Below are 21,266 nucleotides of genomic sequence, written 5' to 3' on the forward strand. Positions count from 1 at the left end.
TGAATTTGGGCCATGCGACACATCTCATTAACAGAATGCCATTGAACGCAATGTCGATATTCATGATTACAAGAGGATAATTTCTGAGAAGTGTATCCCTTAACTTTCTGTCCAGCACCCCCATGAGGTTGATGCTCCTCCTTGCAAACGTTTGATTGGATTTCATGAAAGGTTCTGAGGATTTGCGTGGTCCCCAGAGGATTTTCGATGATATATATTAGTTTTCTTTCTTTCTTTCTTTTTTATTTTGCATGTGTGAGAAAAGTCATCAACACACCCAGTCACTTGCTGAAAATCCTGCTGTGTTCTTACATTGGCTCCTCCTGCAAATTTGATTCCGTCTTTACTCTACGTCCCTCCTCTAGGTTACTCTGTGGCTGGTGGAGAGTTCAGTGGGGATGATGAGGAAGGTGAGGGTCATATTTACTTTACTGAGAGACAAGATGCATGGCTGAGCACAGAGTTTGCAGACCCTCCATCAAGTCTAATATTTAACTGCTCAGTCTGGGCAAAGGTGATTGGGTTGTAACATAAAGGAATGATTCAATCTTTCAGGAATCGTGAACATTTAGAAACCCAAAGAATTATGAAGAAATGTAATAATTGTGGGGGTTTTTTTATTGGCTGGTAACAAGCTTTATCCAACACTGCAGTTCTTAGTTATCGCTCATGTTTTGGAATGACCCCTGTTCCTCTCTCCTTCTTTGTTGCAGATTTCATTACAGGGGTTCCAAAAGGACTCATGCTGTATGGTTTAGTAAGGAGTCAACACATTTCTATTTTACAACATTTTACAGGAAATAGTCAAAACAAAACACATAAAGTAAAATATCATCCACCAAAACCGCTGAATATACTTTATCTGAATATTATCATGCATTTTTGACAGTATGAGCCACAATGTGTAATCCATAACGACTTCTGTCTGTCTCAAATAGGTGTCCATATTAAATGGAAGCAATCTGAAGTCTATGCTCAACTTGACAGGGGAGCAGGTATGTGCACATCTGGCTGGAGATTTTCTGTACTTTGGCCTGGCCCCTTGTTTTCATATCTGGGTACACACATTTAAGGTGGCATGTGTAGAAGATGAAGGAATTTGCCCCGTGGAGAGGACGCCTATATCAGGGTCAGAGGTCTGGCTTACAGTAAGCACACCTCATGGCTTCTAAAATCTGTAAATCAAACCCAGAAGCAGCAGACGCCAGAACAGTGTTGTCACTGCACTCAGTCAGTATGTGAGTAGTGAGCGGAGGTGGCATTGCTCCATCAGACACTCTTTAGGCTTTTAGTCACAGAAGTATAACCCGCATTTTATTTTTCTATCATAAATTTTTTTTCTCGAAACAAGTGCAACAGTTGAGATCCACAGTGTACTAAAGGTGCCGGTAAAGGATATGCTAAAGTCTATAATGAATCAAAACTGACACATTGAACAGGTCACTGGTCATTGTATTTGTGCTGCCTGACCAAACCTTTTTCACCATAAATTAAAATCCACATCCATTGCTCGTTGTGAAAACACTTTCCCAAAGTTCATCTGACAGTATTATGAGGCTTCGTCAGTAGTTTGGTTGGAAATTCCCACTTTGTGCTTCCTCAGACACGACGGAATCACATTAGAGATATTTTCTCCTTTGTATTAAATTATAATTATTTTTATTAGTAGCATTAAATTAAAATTACATTTTACCCGCAATAGGAAATAGCCCTAATTGATATACAATCTTATATGATGATATATGTATATATATAAAATTATACAATATATACAATTATTTTCATGTAGGTTTTTTGGTATTAATGTGTGACTTAGTTTTCTTCACACCCAACATCGACAGAAGGTGTTATTATGGAAACCAAATATCTCTGTGACATCTCATGGAAACTTACTTGTTGTTAATTTCACAAGGCTTACGAGCATGTGACTAAGCACACATGGGAGAACATGTGTCTGAGTGTGTGTTCAGTGTGGGAGTTCATCACTGAGTGTTCACTGTGTCAGTGTCAGGGCGGAGGGAGCTGAGTAAACTGTGAAGTCATAGTGAGAGTGATCGGGAGTAAACTCCAGCCTCCCTGACTCTCTGCTCTCTGTGGACGAACGCTGCTCCCTGTGTGGGTTCTGGGACTGTGCTGTGGAAGTCAGCTGAGAAAACACACCCGAGGTTCTTTGTGCAGAGACCATGCTGCTTTGGTGAAAGCACTTCAAAATGTGTCTTTTTTTGTACAAAGACGATACCTGCAACACTTGCACACTTCATACTACAGGTGGGGGATAAAATACAGTATATAATAATAGAGGTAACTGAAAATCAGGGTTTACAAAGTGTTACAAAGTGTACAGTGTGCATTCACACTGTCAAAAACAATTAATAAAAAGCAATAAGATATCAGCATAACGTTAAAGCAGTAATTGCAAATAAAAAGAATAGGAACAAGAATACAACATCACTTAAAAGCAAATAAATACAATAAAAAAGAATAAAAGCAATAAAACAAAAAATATATAAAAAGACAACGACAAAGGCAAGTCTGTAAAAATGGGCTTTCAGAAGTTCCAAAGCCGATGGGGCCTTATTGTAGAAGCCTGGTCACCTTTAGACCTAAGCATCGACTTTGAAAGAACCACAAGGGTAAAATCCTTCAAAAATCAATTCTGAACTGTACAGTTTATCTGTGGCATGACATAAGTACAACAAAATATGTCAAGCGATGTGAGTCCTTGTTAGTATGACAGTTATTATTCGTGTTAGGGCAACTGCTTCGTTCGAGTACCGGTTTGGCCCAGTTTTCATGTTCTCTGACAGTCTAAATTGACCATAGGTGTGAGTGTGAGTGTTTGTCTGTATATATGAATCCTACCATATGCTGGTGATTTGTCCAGGTTGTACCCTGCCTCTCGCCCCCATTAGCTTAAAGGATAAGTGGTCCCTCTGAGAAAACTGCTCATAGGCTACTTTCACCAACCTGGAAATCACATTTTAGAATCATGAATGCAATCAATGACAGTTGATGACATGAGAATATATGTGTTTTAAATTGGTGATCTTAAACTACCACAGATGAACAATCAGCCGGTCCATCTCTACAGAAAATAATGATATATACATATCTGTGTGTGAATGAATACAGTACCGCTCCTACAGGGCGGTAGGAGCTTGAGTTTGTCCTGAGCTTCAGTTTGATTTATGTGGCAATAAGCTGTTTTGCACGTGCGATACAGAAAAACAATGTCAATCGTTCTTGTTTTTCACAAGGTTCTCCAAACTCTGTGTTGTGTGGCTCAACTACAACATCACTTTGACTTGAGAGTCACCCAAGGAGGAAACTTGACCCTAATTTATCATTTATGGAATGAAATTAAACCGGAAAATGCCAAGCCCCCATGAGTATTCTCTCTGAGTGAGATTTAAAGGAGTTTGAGTCCACGCTACCCAGACCCCCTACCTCTCCTCGGACTTACAGAAGCTCTCACTCTGAGCTGCATGAAAAGAGAGAAGAGGACACCCCAGGGGATTGTGGGATTGAGAGATTGGAGAGGATAGCTTCTGGGGGAAGTGGTGTAAGGTACAAAAGTCAAAAGGACACGCAGAAGGAAAATGAAATTGGAAAAAACGAGGATCTAAAAAAAGGGATCTATCCACCATGGTGTGATTACAGGCTAACTGGCTCTTGTTTGTAATACTTTCCAGATGGGGTCCTACTTTGGCTACGCAGTGGCAGCCACCGACATCAACAACGACGGGTGAGTGAATGGAGAGACACAGATGGTGGCAAAAAAAGAAGCTGAAATGGGCGAGAGAGAGAAACTGGAGGAGTGAAGTGAGAGGTCACAGAAACATAGGTCAACACTTGGACTTTTTAGAACATTACCCAAACTTGCTCTCTCACCCTACGTCACTCTGTAATGTGTCACGGAAATTTCCCCTCCTCATGTGAAAATATTTTGCACTTTCATTCTGATAATAGTTTGTCTGTGTGTGAAGCTTTTCTGCCAGTTTCACTTCTCTAACTCTGGTAGAATCACACCCTGAGAACTTTGGTTTAGCTTTTACATTTTCACTGTAGACCTTAAAATGACCTTTGCATGTAAATGAAGCAAAAAAAACTATATTTGATGTAAAATGCTTTCCAGTAATTGTACTGAATATTCAATTCAATTCACTGTTATTTGTGGAGGGCCAAATCACCACATACATTATCTCAAGGCTCTTTACATAGTAAGTTCAAGACCTAACAAAATTATACAGAAACTCAACAGTTCAACTTTTAATACTGTATTAAAGTAGTATCAGTGAGTCAGAGGGACAGACATTTACACTCTCATTATTCTATTGTGATAGACATATTTTCCCTGAGGTGAGCAGTGGGAGCTTGATATTATAAAAAATACATTTTAATGTGGCAAGGATAGATGAAATACTAACACATGGGTACAGAATTTAAATTTTTAAAAAAGGACTTAATTGTGTCTTTAAGGGAGATTACTAAAGGGGAAAACTAATTTAGACGGGGAGGCTCTATCTGACACAAAGTATTTTGCAGTTATTTTTGGGGATAGTGATAGTAATATGCACCCAGACACCAGAAGTGTGTACACACACTGGGACATGCAGCACAAATGATGCATGGAAATTGACGAATTGAGGGAGAACACACAAACAGATACCTGTTTTCTCTTAGACTTCTTGTTTGTTATAACAACAGTCTACAATGGTGCAAGAGCACCTGCCCAGTAAAGGGAATGGGAGAAGGCTCTCTGATGGGTTTACCACCTACGATTTGCTTGCCTCCCCAGTCTGGATGACCTGGTGGTGGGAGCTCCTATGTTCATGCGGCGAGGGACCAATGGGCGTCTGGAGGAGCTGGGCAAGGTGTACGTGTACCTCCAGAAGGGCCCTTTGCTGCTGGAGCCAACCCAGTCCAACCTCATCGGCCCCCAGGCCTTCAGCCGGTTCGGCAGCTCCCTGGCTCCACTGGGGGATCTCAACCAAGATGGATTCAATGGTACTGGTGTCACATGCAGCATGAATTACAAGTTGGACAGCAGATGATTATTATTTTGTTTGCATATTTTGATATTTATTTATTTTTTCAAACTAAAACTTGATATTAAGGTCTCTGTGATACATTACACATTGATTCATATATTGAGTAGTCACAACATGTGGTTGGTTTAATTTGAGGTTGTAACGTTTTGGATAAAAAAAACATCATCTTCATCTTGGGTTGTAGGAAAGTATATATGATATTAAGTGTTAAGAAAAAATAATCTGTATTTGCAGCCCTAGTTAATAGTTTATTCTATAGCAAACTTTAGGTTACTTAAGGTAAACAATGTAAAACATTTAGTTTGTACTGTTGAACAGCAGGCAAAGCAAATTCTCACATTTGAGAAGATGGAACTTGTAAATGTTTTCCTGATCAAAATGGTCAATTAACTGAGTTATTATGAAAAGTCAGCATTTTATTCAGTCATGATTCAGCCCAGATTTACAAATATATGTATATTGTGCGGCAATTACTGTACATTGCTCTGTATGCAATCTACATTGATTGAATGCGCTCATTTTGCATGTTGCTGTTGTTTACCATCAGACATGGCCATTGGCTGTCCCTACGGAGGAGACGACCAGCAGGGATTGGTCCTCATTTATAACGGTCATGCTGGAGGATTGATGGACACGCCCACTCAGACTCTCTCTGGCCAATGGGCTTCCAGCTCTTTCCCAGCCAGTTTTGGCTTTGCTTTGCGCGGCAACAGAGACCTGGATCAAAATGGCTACCCAGGTACTGCAGGAAACCGTCCAGCAGCAGACCTCTCTCAGCACTCCATCTTCTTGTTGGCCAACTTCTTCTAACTCGCTTTCCCATGTTGCAGATCTGATTGTTGGTGCTTTTGGGGCAGATAAAGCAGTGCTTTACAGGTACGTTTCCACTCTGCAGTGTTAGGAGATATAAATAGACCGTCTACGTGTATTCTTATTTGTCCATGGTCTGTGTCTTCAATCAGGGCTCGACCAATAGTGAGCGCCAGCGCCTCTCTCACAGTGCAGCCGACCATGTTCAACCAGGAGGAGAAGACTTGTAGGCTGATCAATGAAACCACTGATGTGTCTTGGTAAAGTTCACTTGTATACTAACGAGATGATTATACAGTATTTGTGACTGCAGTGGAAACGTCTTTAATGGTTGAACAATAACCCCTAAGAGTTTCAGAGAGGGAAGAGAGAGCGCTCTGACAGAATAACAGAACATGGAAAGTCCTGCAAATGTTATGTAACTCACATCTTAGTTCAATTCCAGCTTTCTAAACTTTCCCTCTCGAGAATGTCAAATGACTTCATGTTCACCAGTTTCCTGTTCAGGCTGCTGCGCACTTCACTGTCAGTATTCTCAGAAGCAGTGAGTAAAAGGGAAAACACACCACTCTCTCAGTCTGGATGAAACTCTTTCCAAGTGCTCAGTTTAACCTTTGTTTTAAACGTGGAACCCTTTAAGACCACTTAAAGACCAAACTGCCTGACTTTCTAGCATCTGCCCAGGAAGTTGATACAAGGACGTCTTGTTTTTGTGTTTATTGGTGTTTCTGCTGCCTTGGAAACAGAAAAGGAGACGGAGGGAACAGAAAGGAGGAAGTGGGAGAAAGGTGGAGTCGCTCTATGGAAAGATGAAAAAGTGGAGAAAGTAGAACTGAGTAGTGAGCTTTGAAAAGGTTGGAAAAGGGTTGTAACTTGAAATGACTCAGATATTATTTGGCATCAGCACATCTCCATAAACAGCATGAGGCGTACCCTCGATTCATGTGAGCATTTGCACAACCACATTCATATTTATGTGTGTCTCTATTGATTTTCTGTAGCACTTGGTGCTTTAAAGTTGTAATCCTTGATATTTTCACTCCTTATTTGGTTTGGCGACACCCATGGTTACTGTGGTAAAAGCAAGTGTGGTCTAAAGAGCTATTTTCTCACAAAGAGCCACAGCTTTATACAACCGATCAGCCACAACTTTAAAACAGATAACTGGTGATCTTATTATAACTGTTCACTGGTAAATAAATTCCATATTATCGCTTTTGTCCTGATGCATTTTTCATGTAGGATCATGGTCGTGCAGAGTGCAGAGACAAACCCGCTGTGGCTTTTATCTGTGTTTCATCAGTTGAAAGTTTTTGACGTGAAGCAGTGGCAGTGATGTTCTGTACAATAGCTTTAGGGGAATTCTGGTATTTTTCATCCTGGGCACGATGTTTATAAAGGTAGGTGTGTATATAAATGTTACTTTTGGAATCAGTACAGCAGATTGCCTCCATCAGCAGCCGTGACATTATGGGGCAACTGCAACAGTCCGGGAAATGACCACCAATAAAAAGTTCATATTGTTCTTCTGGGTCTTGGCAACATTACATATCTCAACGAGAAATCTCACTCTCAACTGTACAGCAGCTTGTTGCCTTTCTCTCTCGCTCTCTCTCTCTCTCCTCGTTCACTCGGCGACAACCCAAGTCTCACAAGAGTTGAAAGTGAGTCTCACTCTCGAAGTTGTTGCAGGAAGACGGAGGTAGAAACGTAAGAGTTGGAGAGAAGAGTTTGGATTTTATAGAGACAAACTGACTTTTTCTTATGTGGACAATGAAAGCCTTTGACTTTGATGGTTGTCCCTACTTGTTTGAGCAGGAGTATATGGACGAAGAGCTCAAATTGAGGAGCAAACGAGGAGAGAGGGAGACTATTCATTGAGGGAGACATGTGTAATGTTGCCAGACTCTTAGCAAAAACCCAGAATAACAGTGTGAGCATTTTATTGGCGAGAAAAATCTTACCGTGCACATTTGTGGACTGTCGCAATTGCCCCATAAGATTATATCGTAGACTGTTCAGACATGGTGTAAATGGAGTGATGAGGATGTGTGTGGATCCAGGATAGGAAATCTGAATCAGGAGCTGAAACGCCAGACTCAACTACAACATTGAAGAATCATGAATTTAAATCCTTTGAATGATCATTTCAGCCATTAACAGTAACAAAAATAGGATTTCATGAAAATCTTTATGCCTTATGATTGAAGCTCTCTGTGGACGTATGTGAAGTTTTTTTGTGTGTGTTTTTGTTCAACCTCCAGTGTCAGCATCACGTTCTGCCTGCTGGCTAAAGGGAAGCACCTCCCCTCTCATCTAGGTGAGGCACACACACACACACACACACACACACACACACACACACACACACACACACACACACACACACACACACACACACACACACACACACACACACACACACACACAAACACACACACAGATGGTCCCTATTACCTTGCTTTCTTTGTGTAGCCACAAGTATGCTGGACCTCACTGTGGTCAATTTGGCAGTTAAGATCAAGATAAAAGAACAATCATGTAAATACAGGGTAACTCCAGCAGTTTAGAAAAGTGTGTGTGTGTGTGTATTGTCTATGATGTCTGCATAGTTGTTGTCATGTGGGCTGCAGCAGTACCCTCACTGTGTTTTCTCTATACTGTGTGGAGAACAAATAGCATGCAAAAGCACTTTACCATAACAATATTTACCACCGTGTGTGTGTCTTTCTATGTGTGTTTTATCAAGGCTTTGTGGTGGAGGTTCAGTTGGACAGTGTGAAACAAAACCAGAAGGAATCCACGAGGAGGACTCTGTTCCTGGACAGTCAGCAGCCCAGTCTGGTGAAGACCTTCAGCCTCACCAATGGAGAACCCTCCTGCCATGACTCCATGATCTATCTTAGGGTCAGTCCCAATATGTGTGTTTAAACATCAGTGTCAAACAGATTGGAAATTATCTAAGTATTTCATATCAGAGTTTTTATGCCCTGGCTGGAAGTGTTATGTTTTCTGGTTGAACATGGTATCTTATGTCTGCCTTTGGGAATTTCTTCATATTTTGATCAGTTGTCGCTTTGTCTCAAAGATGAATTGATTAGATTTCAGGGGTCAAGGGTCACAGTGACCTCATGTGAGTCTGGCCATTCGTCTGATAGCTCTTCAAACATTTCAGTTTGGACCAAAACCTGTTGCTAGCAGCGAGCCTAAATACACTGACGTTAAGTTATTTGTATTGGGAATTGTACTTTTATGGGCACTGTTGCATCTTTTGTGCAGGCACAAACGCACAAATGTGCAGGAAATGTTACGCGCAGCTAGCAAACATTCATGTAATCGACAAATGGACTCAAAATCTGCTTTGTAAATATTTAATGAAGAAGCTTATGGGTCATGGACACACACAAGGTGTTCTGGTGACAAACTGAATGCAAACATAACCTCTGTTGTTTACAAAAAAAATCACATGGCTACTTTTAAGGTTGGACCGTTTGTAAGGCTTAACTGTTTTTGCTTATCATACAGTTGTTTCCAGGTGAACGCCTGTCATCTTATAAACAACGACAATAAGTCCTACTTTTTTATCCTCAAAAGACGAGAGTAGCAACAAAAGAATACATAACTTTTGAACAAATTATGGTAGAGAGAATATTTAAATTGTGTCTGAATCGTGAGATTATCCACTTTCAAGAAACCCAAGAACCGGGTTGATTTACAACACATGCAAACATGTGGTAAGGGAGCTGAAGCTAGCTGGCTCAGAGGAGGGGAAATTTCCCAGCACTATTAGTAGGCGTGTGTGGGTGTATTACTTGGCCTTTAGTGGTGCCACTGAACTTCCTATTCCTAACCCACAGCTGTGAGGAAAAGGTAGAATTCCACCAAAATTCAAATGGAGCTTCAATAGAGCAAAATACAATGATTCACATTGAAAAAAAAAGTTAGTTTGCAGAATTATGCAAAATCAATTCAACTGATTTGCATGAAAGTTTGTGGAGGGCGGGGCATAGCCCAAGGACGATGGGTGCATGATTTCATTTTTCACATTCTTTTCACATTGTTAGTGCGTTTTTCAACTTTTCTGTTAACTTCACTTAGAATAATTAATGGATATTGACAAAAAAAATCATGGTTAAGGGACTGGTATTTATGAGTGTGTGTAATTAGGTGCAGATCCAAATAAATATCCGGATCTCGTGAATTTAAATGTGGTTTCATAGTTCTCGTTCCAGTGATGTTTACTGCCTCCACCCGAGGAAGGAAACAAAGACAGATCATTCACAAAAATTCAAGTATTGTGCGCTAACAGTTTCACAGTCCAGTCCTCTCAGGCTCTTTGTAGCCTGAACAAATGTTCTGCTTCTCCAGGCTCTGCTGGAGTCCTGCTGCTTTTCATTGATGTCTCCTAGTCATTGGCTGTTTTGCACCTGCAGCACCAGGTGAATGCAGTTAACTCTCCGCTGCAGAGCGAGGTTAAAGTCATTTCCTAATTGGCCGAGCTTGAAGTTTCTGTTTGAAGTGCCATTTGTGGGGAAACTGCTACAGTACCAATCTTCTCGTCACTCAGTGGTGACCTGATCAAAGTGAATGTCTGACTAACACGCTTAAGTCATATGTGTAGGTGTTCACTGTAAGAGCATAATGATCAGAGGAGTCTGTGCTCTGACAGGACGAGAGATGGTCTGAGTAGAAGCTGCCAAACATGCACTCACCTGTCAGTCCACACTTATGTGTCTCCACGTTTCTTTAGAGGGGCCACGTCATTGTGGGTGGTCAAATAGAACTCATGTCACATCACAGAAAACTAAAGCAGTTGGAATCGCCCGTTTAAGCAAATAGTTTCAATAACATCTGCTTTAGATTTCATTCCATGTGACTGTTTTTCTCGTACATTTGCAACAGGGTTTCTCAACAGTCTCCACTCAAAGACTGACAATATCTACAGATTTATAATCATTATAATTATGGGTTGTTTGAAACCATCTTATACAATTGCACCTCACCTGAATGTTCCAGGAAACAGAACAAAACATGAATCCATCTCTGAGGCTTGTACGACAAAGCAAGTTCAACATAACCAGATATCTTCTGGTTATCTGGCTTCACTGAACCTAATGTCCAATTCTGTATAACCTGTATCATTAAGCTGGTTTTCAACTGGCTCAGTTAACTCAGGGCTTCGCAGCTATGAGCACTTTCATGAAAAAAGAGGTTGATTTATACATGCAAGTAACATTATCATAACTGTGAATAAAGCACTGAATATGATACGAAACACAGAAACCTGCAGGTAAATTTGGTCACATCAAACTGATTCAACAGATATATAAACAATATGATCACATGATCACAAAAAGAATCCCTACAAATAATAATAACAATAATATAGTAAGGACAAAATATAAACTGTATATAAGCAAAGGATTGTTTTAGTTTATTTCTGAGTATTGTTTCTTTTTTGTCTGGTGATTAACAAACTATTATAGACATGGGTTGATTTAAAAAAAGGTGTCAGACTGTTTGTGCTGCCAAAGCAGAGAGGAGAGAAGAGGACGTAGTTAATGTGTGATGAGGTCAATTAGACTGAAACATTTATAATCATGGTAAATCTTGGTCAATCTTATCATAAATGATGCAGCTATAGAGTAAAAGTATCACCACTGTTGGAAATTAAAGAAAAAGAGTGGGCACATGAAAGGTTTTGAAACACTAAAATATCCGTTGCTCTTTATTTGTCACTTTATCAGTATGTGGAGACGATATGTGTGATTTGTGTCATTAACATGACACTGCCTCTTTGTTGCAGGGTGAAGAGGAGTTTCGGGATAAACTCTCTCCCATTCATATCAGTCTCAACTTCAGTCTGGATCCTCAGGCTACAGTGGCCGAGCATGGCCTCAGACCAATCCTGGATTATCAGACAGAACAGCTCATAGAGCAGAAGGTAAGGATTATCTAATGACACACATTAACTCATGAAACCAGATAAAGGCCACGCAGTTCACCCAGTTACATCCAACTGCTACACAACCCACTGTGATATCCGCACCACAGTAATTCAGATGAGAAGGTTTTACTATCTCTTGGTGTTTTAACATGTGTAACGTTAGCTGTTTGGTTGATTGAAGCTTTACCTCTTTGAAAAACAGTTTGTCATTGAAGTGCAATGCATCTTGGGATAGCTTGGTCCAGGGAGGATCCACCCGTTGGAGCCTTTGTTTCTCGGGGATGGAAGGACGCATTGTCAGCGGCATTTGAAATGGGACAGTGCAGTCACGCCACTGTGATGAAATCGGCTCCGGAATTGAGACACAGTTTATGACCTTCTCTAATATGATCATAGAACAGAAGCCTCTATGCAGCCTGAGAGGCTAAGTCTGGTTCACAAATGGCCCACAGATGGTTGTTCAGAATCAAATAATGAAGCCACAGTATAACTCGAACGTAAGCCGGCCAAGACAGTACAAAGATTCTTTTAAGAGAAGTATCATTGATTATTAAACTGAATCATTAAATGTTAGTAGGAGAAAATGGATTTTGGAAAGCCTTATGTTGGATCAAAAACTAAATTTGCTATGACATATATTTCCATCGCTGTAGCAGTCGCTATTTAAGTGGATTAATACCTTAATTCTCAATAGAAATTCCTGGTTGCAGCTTTTCATATTTGAAGTTCTCCCACTTCCCATCTTATACTGTTGGTCAAACAGAACAATACATTTACTCATTTGCACTATATTCTGATATTTACACCATTTAAACAAGAAAATTGTTCGCAGTTTAGGTGATAATGCAAATAAGGCCTTACACATTTCAAGTTGACTAGGCTAACAGCACTTTATACACAAAGGATATTCTCAAATTTAAACCTTTGAAAGTAATGTTGGTTGGCATTTACAGTGTATGCTGCTTGCACATAAATATTAAGGTTGAGAATTTTCCAAATGGAATTTCCACGCTGGACTGAAGCGCTGCTCTGTTTCAATTCTTCTTGGAAGATGAGATCCCCAAGGATATAGTGTATGTCTGTGTGGAGTTATGACGTGTATCTACATATCACATTACCACACCAAACAGCCAGACCACACCACTTAGATGGCCACACGCCTTGTATTTTGTGAACCAAACAGATGGTCACCACAATGATTACCAGAGGAGAGAGAGCAGAGAGAGCAGAGAAGCCACGGGGAAGAGTTTCACTTAACTTCACCAAACAATGTAAAATCACGTACAAGTTGTTCTTATACACACAGTGGAGTTCTGAGCTATATTTGTCTAACTTCACTCTGCCCACCACTGCACTGTTTACATTCTGCACGCAGGACATTTATTTGAAAGGCAAAGACGGAGGTTACAGGCCGCCATTTTAAACCTGACATCAAATGGGAGAGCCCCTCTGTGATGCTGAAGCCCACATGGTTAGAGGCGGAGGGTCAGGCCTGATAGAGCAGGAGCTGATTACAGCACTGTTGGTGGGTTTTCATTTTGTTCTCGTTTCCATTATGAAAAGCTGGGAGGTTTATGGAGCACTGGCGAGTCATGGCTCTGCAAAAACACAGAGGGCGGACTGACAGCTCCGTATGGGGCGGGGCTCAGCTCGCAGACATCTGGTTGTGGTTTGTTTATGTATTTTGTCGGTGGTCTCCTCACCAAAGCAAGAGCCAGAGCCTGAAAAAAAACGTGCACATGTTTATGTGAGTGATATAAGGTTAAGTGAGTATGTGAGGTGGGTGTGTGAGTGTGTATGTCACGTGCTTGTAACTGGCTGTTTTTATGGAATCCTTTTTTTCATAAGAATCCTTATGTGAAAGGAATCAACAGAAACATGTTCTTGTATTCTGGATATAAGTAGGAGCAAAAACATTAATATTTTTAATTGATGAATATGGAGTTATTGTTATTATTAGTACCTCCAGGAGGTCTGTTATTTGGAAGCATTACATTAAAACCAGCGGCTGGATTACCACAAAACTTGGAAGGATGCTGGATGGGTCAAGAAAGAACTCATTACATTTTGACGGCTGTCTCTGCACTGTGTGAGTGATGTGTGATAGAGAAAGTGCTGCACATAGTAGTAGCAGTAGTAGTAGTAGTAGTTTTACAATAATACCTATTATTATTGTTATTTGTACTACCTTTTGGAAGGAACTACAGTTCCCATGATACTTTGGGACATAATATTGCCCTGGAATCAGTTGCTTTGTCTGTGTCTATTCATTATTCCCTTTAACTGACAATTGGCTCAGTAGTATCAAAGTTATTTATCATCATTAATATCATTGATAAAGTTGCAAAATCTAATGCTTTACTCCATTATGCTCACAGTTTAGCATGTCCATTATTGTAAGTGACACCATAGTCAATCAAATTAATGAAACAAATCATTGTGACATTTGTGCCAATAGAACAAATTTGATTTCAGTTCTTGTGGTAGACATTTTCTGATATCATTCTGTTAATTTGGTCGAATACCTCCGCCCTGTTTGTTTGAATATTAAGGAGCAGATTTCCACGGAACTTGGTGGAAGAAAAGGACATTGGCCAAAAAAGAGCCCATTCAATTTTGGCACCGAGTATTATTTTTTTTATCATTGTAAGATAGAAGCCTTTAGTGGAGGCATGTGTTCCGTGCACCAATTGCCATTCTAGCTGAAGTGATTCAACTTTTTTAGAGAATGTATTGTAATATACAGAGAGGTGTTTTGTTATTTTGCCGAATTTTGTTGTTTCGCTGAAGTTGATAAAAAAACTATTCCCAGACGTTAATTGTGAACACTTAACATTTGATTCTTACTCTGGTAGTGTCCCACAGTCAGTGAACATAGTCTGTACATGCAGTGGAGTAGTCATTTGTCTACCAGGTATAATTACCATGTTTGTATTTTCATCGCTTCACGTCTTGGAGGTGGCCAAAAGGGCAACAGCTCGGTCTAATGGATGGAAACATGGCTCACGTGGATCAAATGTGTGGGAATATGGAGAGATGAAAGTGAAGAAGAGATCAAAAGTGGTTGGAAACAAAAGTGAAAGATAAGTTGGCAACCATCACTTCATCTTAGTGAGCCAGTCACCGAGCATGCGAGCTCATGTCTGCTCAGTGGGAAATGAGCGATGGAGTCCGGAGTGAATGTAAAACCAGGAACTTGAAGGAGGAATCTCCACGGAGACACTGTTAACCATTGCCAGGCTGATTCTTCGCTCTCTGTAGCATTCTTTTACGATCTAATGTTTCCCATATGTTGGAGAGACGGGGCCGTGCGGCAACAATGACAGTAGAGAACACAAAGGAGAAATGGTGGAGACAGAAAAGAGAGAGTAAAACAGAAGATTGAATGGATGCACTTGAAAAGATAATCTCATCGAAATCACATTTATCTTTCACCAAGTCGTCCATAAGAACTACGGTTTTCACTCTTTTTAATCGAGGCCTCTCCACAAAAACGAAACACTTGCTCAGACTGAATTCCTCATCCTTTCATCCTCCTCAACCTTCGCCTTGTTTCGCTGTTCTTCTCTTTCTTCTCTCCCACATGTAAAACATGCATCACTTCTATCCCGCCAGTATAAAGGGTCCTGCTTTTGTTTCAAATATTGTTACAGTTTTTGTGCATAGATGGAGGATCATGTATAATCTATATCCAACTTTATCCTTTAATTAAATCATGAATCTAGTGTACTGGCTTCTGTAAACATCCTCTTCCTCCAAGGCTTTATTCTCTACGTACCTTCCGACTCTGTTCCCTGGGCACCTCTTTCTCTCTCTCTCTTTTAGCCCTAATATCCATTCCTTGCTTCTCCCTCTTCCTCTTCTCCACATTTATGCCTTTTCTTCTCTCTCTCTTAGGCCCAGATTCAACTGGACTGTGGAGAGGACAACATCTGTGTGCCCGACCTCAAACTGGCTGTAATTGGGTGAGAGGAAATCACCTTCACATACCTGAGTCCAAAAACACAACGTTAGACTTGCATATTTTCATTTGTTTTGCAGATCGCACAAAATACAATTTGAACATGGTTCGATAACATAGAAAAAAAGTATCATTCCACAAGAAACCATTGTCTATTACAACAATGTAATGATGAGCACGACAAATGATTTAAAAGACACAAAGAACATAGATGAATGAAAAGAAATAAAGAAAGATGTAAAGAAAGAATATAGAAAGAAAGAAAAAGAGTAAGACAGAAAGAAATAGAGAAATAGAGAAATAGAGAAATAGAGAAAAGGACAAACAAACCAAGAAAGAAAGAAAGAAAGAAAGAAACAAACAAAGAAAGAAAGAACAAGAGTAAGAAAAAAAGACAAAGAGAAAAAGAGAAACAAACAAACAAACTAAAAGAAAGAAAAAAATTATCTTAAATATCTGAAGCTTCTATTTTGTCTCCCTGATCAAGAACTGTTTAATTCATAGTAAATATAAAAGTTAAGGGCACATTCTCAGCCTTCTAGCATATTAAATTGTCTCAAAGGTGAAATGATGCAAAGCGAACTCAACTTTAAAAGCTGCAGCTCTGCTCAATGCTGATCTGCATAAAACAATACGTCTTATGGGACGTTTGTCTGATGCACTTTAAGTGATGCCTTGTATGTTTTTGATTACTGTGGAGGGAAAACAAGTACGAAGCACAGCTGATGAGCAGCAGTACACAACACTTATAGAGACCACACACAAAACCCTTTTTCAATGTGATTGGGATTCAGGCTGTATTAACAGAATTTGTTGGCAGAACAAGCTATAGCCTATACTGACATAAAGATCATATAGGTAATGTGTTAAGTCTTTTTCCGGCCACCCTATTGATATAAGTGACATCTCTGTGGTCTCCACCAACTCCTGAGCTAAATATGCGGCTCTTCAGTTGCAAAATGCTTCGATATGTTCTTCAGTTTTCTGCCAGCTTTGTCTGTCTGCTGTGTGGTGCTGGGCAGGAAGCAGCAGCTGAGTTGGAAACAGCTGCCTGAGAGCAGTGAGAGGAATCAGAACTGTCAAGCTGCAGTAAAGCAAAAACAATGAGCTGACATGATCCATAGAGCTATAGTGTTCTCCTTAATTCACATGCCCGCACACACACACACACACACACACACACACACACACACACACACACACACACACACACACACACACACACACACACACTCAATGGCCTAACATTTTACAACCCAGTGTTTTTTCCTGCTCTGACCAGAGTGAACGTCACAACCTGCTTAGTCTATGCAACAATATAGTTGTTTGTTTTTGTGCCTTGTCCTGAAGAAAACCCACAGGGGTTTGCAGAATTAATTTTAATCAGGTTTTTGTTTTATTTCATTTTATTTACCACAGATTACATTTTTTTCATTTTTATTAATCTAATTTATACACTGGCAATCTGTCTAGGGTGCACCCCACAATCCTTAAAGGATAAGCGGTATAGATAATGATAAAATAAAGTTTTTTTTTTAGTTTTATTCATAAATAACGAAAGTTACATAAGTAAAGTAAATGATGACTTTTTTAGAGAATGATGGGTGGGCCACAGTGCATTATGGGAGGAGATGCAGTCATCTCTGTCAGCATGCCTGGGTCTAACAAGGGAAGAGAAGCTCAGTCACCCTAACCTAAACCTTATGCTAACCCTGCAACCAAGTCTTAACCCTCTTAACAGTCTTAACAGTCCTTTGTCCTCCGAAATGTCCTCACAAGAATGGAAAGTACACACACACACACGCACGCACGCACGCACGCACACACGCACGCACGCACACACACACACACACACACACACACACACACACACACACACACACACACACACACACACATTAGTTTTGTTAGGACTGAATGTAAACAAGTCTTTTTCTTACAAAAGACTTTAACTGAGTTTCCCCCTTAACTCATGGTTAATTTCCCTATGAGTTAACAAGCAATACTGGACAGAGAAGCTGCGTTTATCTGTGGATTTCAGGAAAAAAGAAAGAAGGAATCTCAGGAATTATATACAAAACAGAAACCGTATATAAAATGGACAAGTATACAAAGGAGTAAACACAATTCTGTGAATCAGAGAAAGACTCAAAGGATGAGATGCCGTTCACAGCGCAGCTCATAACATGCAGTGGAGAACAGAGGAACGATTCCTGAGTCTTGGCACACTCACTTATTATCGTTGATTAATCATGTATCCCTGCTTGTGAATGGACGCGGGCCAAATGTTTGGCAACGCTTTGGTCCATTCACAAAGCGAACGCTCGCTCAGGCTCTGTCCTCCGAGCCAGCTCGCTCTGTTTTTTATTACATGCATGTGATTTCTCTTAGCTGAAGGAATACACTCAGGGCGAAAAAAGTTTCTCATGAAAAGTCAAAGAGCTGCGTTTGTAGCTGCCTCGGGACCAAATGATTCAGCACTTTCACTCAACAGAATTTAACCTCACTGACACACTATAAGATGCAGCGTTTTTCTCTAGCTCGCCAAGAATTTGCAAACAGTTGGATGTTTAACATTCTCAGCCATGAGGTCTGTCACTGGTGCTCTGGCTGTATCCTCTGGCTTCCATTACACTTTTATGAGCTTTATGATTCACTGCTACATATTCTCAACATGTGAAACTGTAGTTTCAGCTTCAGACGTGTCTGTTCCCATCATCTGCTCAGTGTTGGCGTATCAGCGTTGCTTCCTCCGCATTCGCTAAACTTTCCTGAGCCTAATTAAAATCATCTGGTGGTCGTCTCACCTAGCGAGGGGTCACCGTGTCCAGACTCGGAAGAAAGGGGGAGGGGAGGAGGAAATGGGGAATGAAAGAAGAACCCTGATTCCGACCCTCCACCAGACTCCTTTCTCCTCACGACGCTCAATAGAAACATGAATTTACTACCACAGAGTGTAGCTGCTGGGGGAGGGCTGCAACTGGAGAGTGTCGAGAGGATTTATCACTACGCTGAACGTGTGTTTGCATACAGGGGCGTCACTGTGAACATGCGGAATAAGGTGGGGGTCGGTTTCCTGAGACAAATCACAGTGATCAGATTTGGGTCATTTCCCAGGTCAGTCATGGACAGATATGCAGGGGAAAACGGCCCCTGGGGACAGCTGTCGAAAACAAGAGATGCATTGTCTGGAAAAGACTTCACGTCCCTGCTTTTCATTAGATTTCACAATCGCTGCTTCTGGGGCATTTTGGTTAAACGCTGCACCAACTCACTTAAAATGGACTCAGGAGCAGAGATGGCACAAAAACAATCTCTGTTTTTGGTCATTTTGATGGCCGTAGATAATTCATCTTTTCAACACTGACTGTAAAAATGTCATGTTGAAATATCACCTCTTCTTAGATCTGTGTAGAAACTCTACAGCCATGCTAGTTTCTTTGTTTAGTTGCACTTAGGCATGTTGGTGGTTTGAGCCAAATGCTGCATCTCACTGACAATACTTACATGCTATTTTTAGCATTTATGTTTAACAGGTTAACTTAGTCTAGAGTGTTAATAATATTAATAATATTATTCATATAGCACCTTTCAAACACCAAAGAAAAAAAGCAAATTAGTGCAATGTCATTTAAAATCAAAAACAGAAAAGTATACGAAATCTAAACTCATAGACAAGAAACAATATAGTATAAAATCCAAAATGAAAGACTAATAATACAAAATAATTTAAAAGTATTGGCAAAAGACAAGGATAAAAGAAACAATATCAACACTGATCATCAAATAATGATCGATACTTTTCTTAAATGATTAAAATCTAATCCAGCCTGGACTGACTCTGCTTCCTCTTAGGCACTTAGACACACACAGACTCACACAAACAGTGTTAATGTGTAAACTCAGACTGTAATACTGCCAAGAAAACAACAAGGGGGGGGGGACGACATGGTTAGTTGCATTATGAACACCCTGAAGTTGCGCAATCATGTTTTGGTTCAGCCATGTAATCCGAGCAACACAATCATCCAGTCAAGATTATATATTTTTGTTTAAAATGTTTATTATGTTAACATTTGCTAATCAGCACTGTACCCAAAGTACAACATCAGTTTCATATTGATTGGTATTTGGTCATAAAGGTTAGGACATATTAAAGATTTGATTTCTTTATAGCGCTATATGAAACTTAAAAGATCATCAAAGTCCTTACAATTAATACTGAGCTTTCATTTTAATCGTTCAAGAGACTTTCATTGAAAAGCACAAATATGAACCTCATGGTCCTAGAGGTGAAACCAGGGGATCACTCAAGTCAGTATGATTCATCCTCTTTTATGTTACTAATGTTACTTTCGTGTTACTCTTTATAATTATTTAATTTGATTACATTTGTGCACAATTCAAATACCCCTGGATAATAGGATAATGAGTGTTGCACAAAGACTCAACCCGACACTGTGTTTGAAACAAACCATCCATAAGACCCACCTGAACATCTTTTTCAGTAGCTTTAACACTGCAGGGGCCATTGTTTTCGTATTAAAGGCGGATCATGATCATTGCTTTTGGAGATGAATCCACAAGAGAATTATTTCTGAACACTGTTTACCTCAGGACATGTGTCTTTCAGCTGCTTGTTTTTGTTTTTATGGTCTGTGGATTTGCTGTTTTTACTCTTATCGCTCTCATCAGTGTTTGCTTCCTGCTGCAGTAGTCACTTGTTTTCAGTAACAGAAGCTCTCAGTGTACCTCCTACTCAGGTCCAAACAGCAGACAGGCTATATTAGTGACAAGCTGGTGACGTACCAGAGCATTTAGTTCCTGAAAAGATTTAATATTTACGAATTAAAGGAGACTTTGTTTGCGGGTAAATATACTGCCCCCAAGTGGCACAAAACAAACCCAACATAAACAAAAACTAATGTTATGTAATAGGGAGGACGGTAATATGTTGATACATGACAGGATATTTCAGTTTGTGGTCTTCTTTAAGACTTAATTCATTTATAAAATGATAATAATAATCTATATTACATTGATCAAAGTATTTAACAATTAAAACTACTGCTATTTTTTATATTTGATTTAAGAATATTAAACTTGATACATTTATTTGATACTTTATTAAAGAAAAAGTGAACATTTAGATGAAAACACAGTGATGATGTTGTGTTTCTCCTCTTCCAGTGACAGAACAGAGGTTTACCTGGGCGATGAAAACTCCCTATGTCTGATCTTCAATGCCAGGAACGAGGGAGAGGGAGGGGCGTACGAGGCTGAGCTGTATGTGGTACTCCCCCAAGAGGCCGACTACAGCGGGATAGCACGCAACAATGTGGTGAGGGGGGGGGGCGGCGGCTGTCACTGTACTCGCCAAGGCATATGAATATTCTGTATTTCATATAGCACTTTTCTAGTCTTGAACAGTACAGTTTTGCTATTCAGAAATACACACAATCAAACAGTGCATCTATGTACAGAATTAATACCGTTA

The 21,266-nt window shown here is 40.0% G+C and overlaps 1 protein-coding gene across 2 annotated transcripts in view; it reads left to right on the forward strand.

Annotated features, from left to right (window-relative positions):
- LOC117761661 (integrin alpha-5-like) overlaps positions 1 to 21,266 on the forward strand; it is a 43,775-nt gene that overhangs the window by 14,848 nt on the left and 7,661 nt on the right. For both annotated transcript variants that reach the window (XM_034585754.1, XM_034585753.1), the window contains exons 8-20: positions 366 to 410; positions 714 to 757; positions 939 to 995; positions 3,693 to 3,745; positions 4,799 to 5,007; positions 5,599 to 5,790; positions 5,882 to 5,927; positions 6,014 to 6,121; positions 8,126 to 8,181; positions 8,611 to 8,768; positions 11,668 to 11,805; positions 15,706 to 15,773; positions 20,960 to 21,110. In XM_034585754.1, coding sequence (XP_034441645.1) covers positions 366 to 410; positions 714 to 757; positions 939 to 995; positions 3,693 to 3,745; positions 4,799 to 5,007; positions 5,599 to 5,790; positions 5,882 to 5,927; positions 6,014 to 6,121; positions 8,126 to 8,181; positions 8,611 to 8,768; positions 11,668 to 11,805; positions 15,706 to 15,773; positions 20,960 to 21,110 — 1,325 coding nt within the window. The remainder of the gene's footprint in view (positions 1 to 365; positions 411 to 713; positions 758 to 938; positions 996 to 3,692; positions 3,746 to 4,798; positions 5,008 to 5,598; positions 5,791 to 5,881; positions 5,928 to 6,013; positions 6,122 to 8,125; positions 8,182 to 8,610; positions 8,769 to 11,667; positions 11,806 to 15,705; positions 15,774 to 20,959; positions 21,111 to 21,266) is intronic.

The sequence above is a fragment of the Hippoglossus hippoglossus genome, chromosome 5 (assembly GCF_009819705.1).
Source record: "Hippoglossus hippoglossus isolate fHipHip1 chromosome 5, fHipHip1.pri, whole genome shotgun sequence".
Classification (NCBI taxonomy): Eukaryota; Metazoa; Chordata; class Actinopteri; order Pleuronectiformes; family Pleuronectidae; genus Hippoglossus; species Hippoglossus hippoglossus.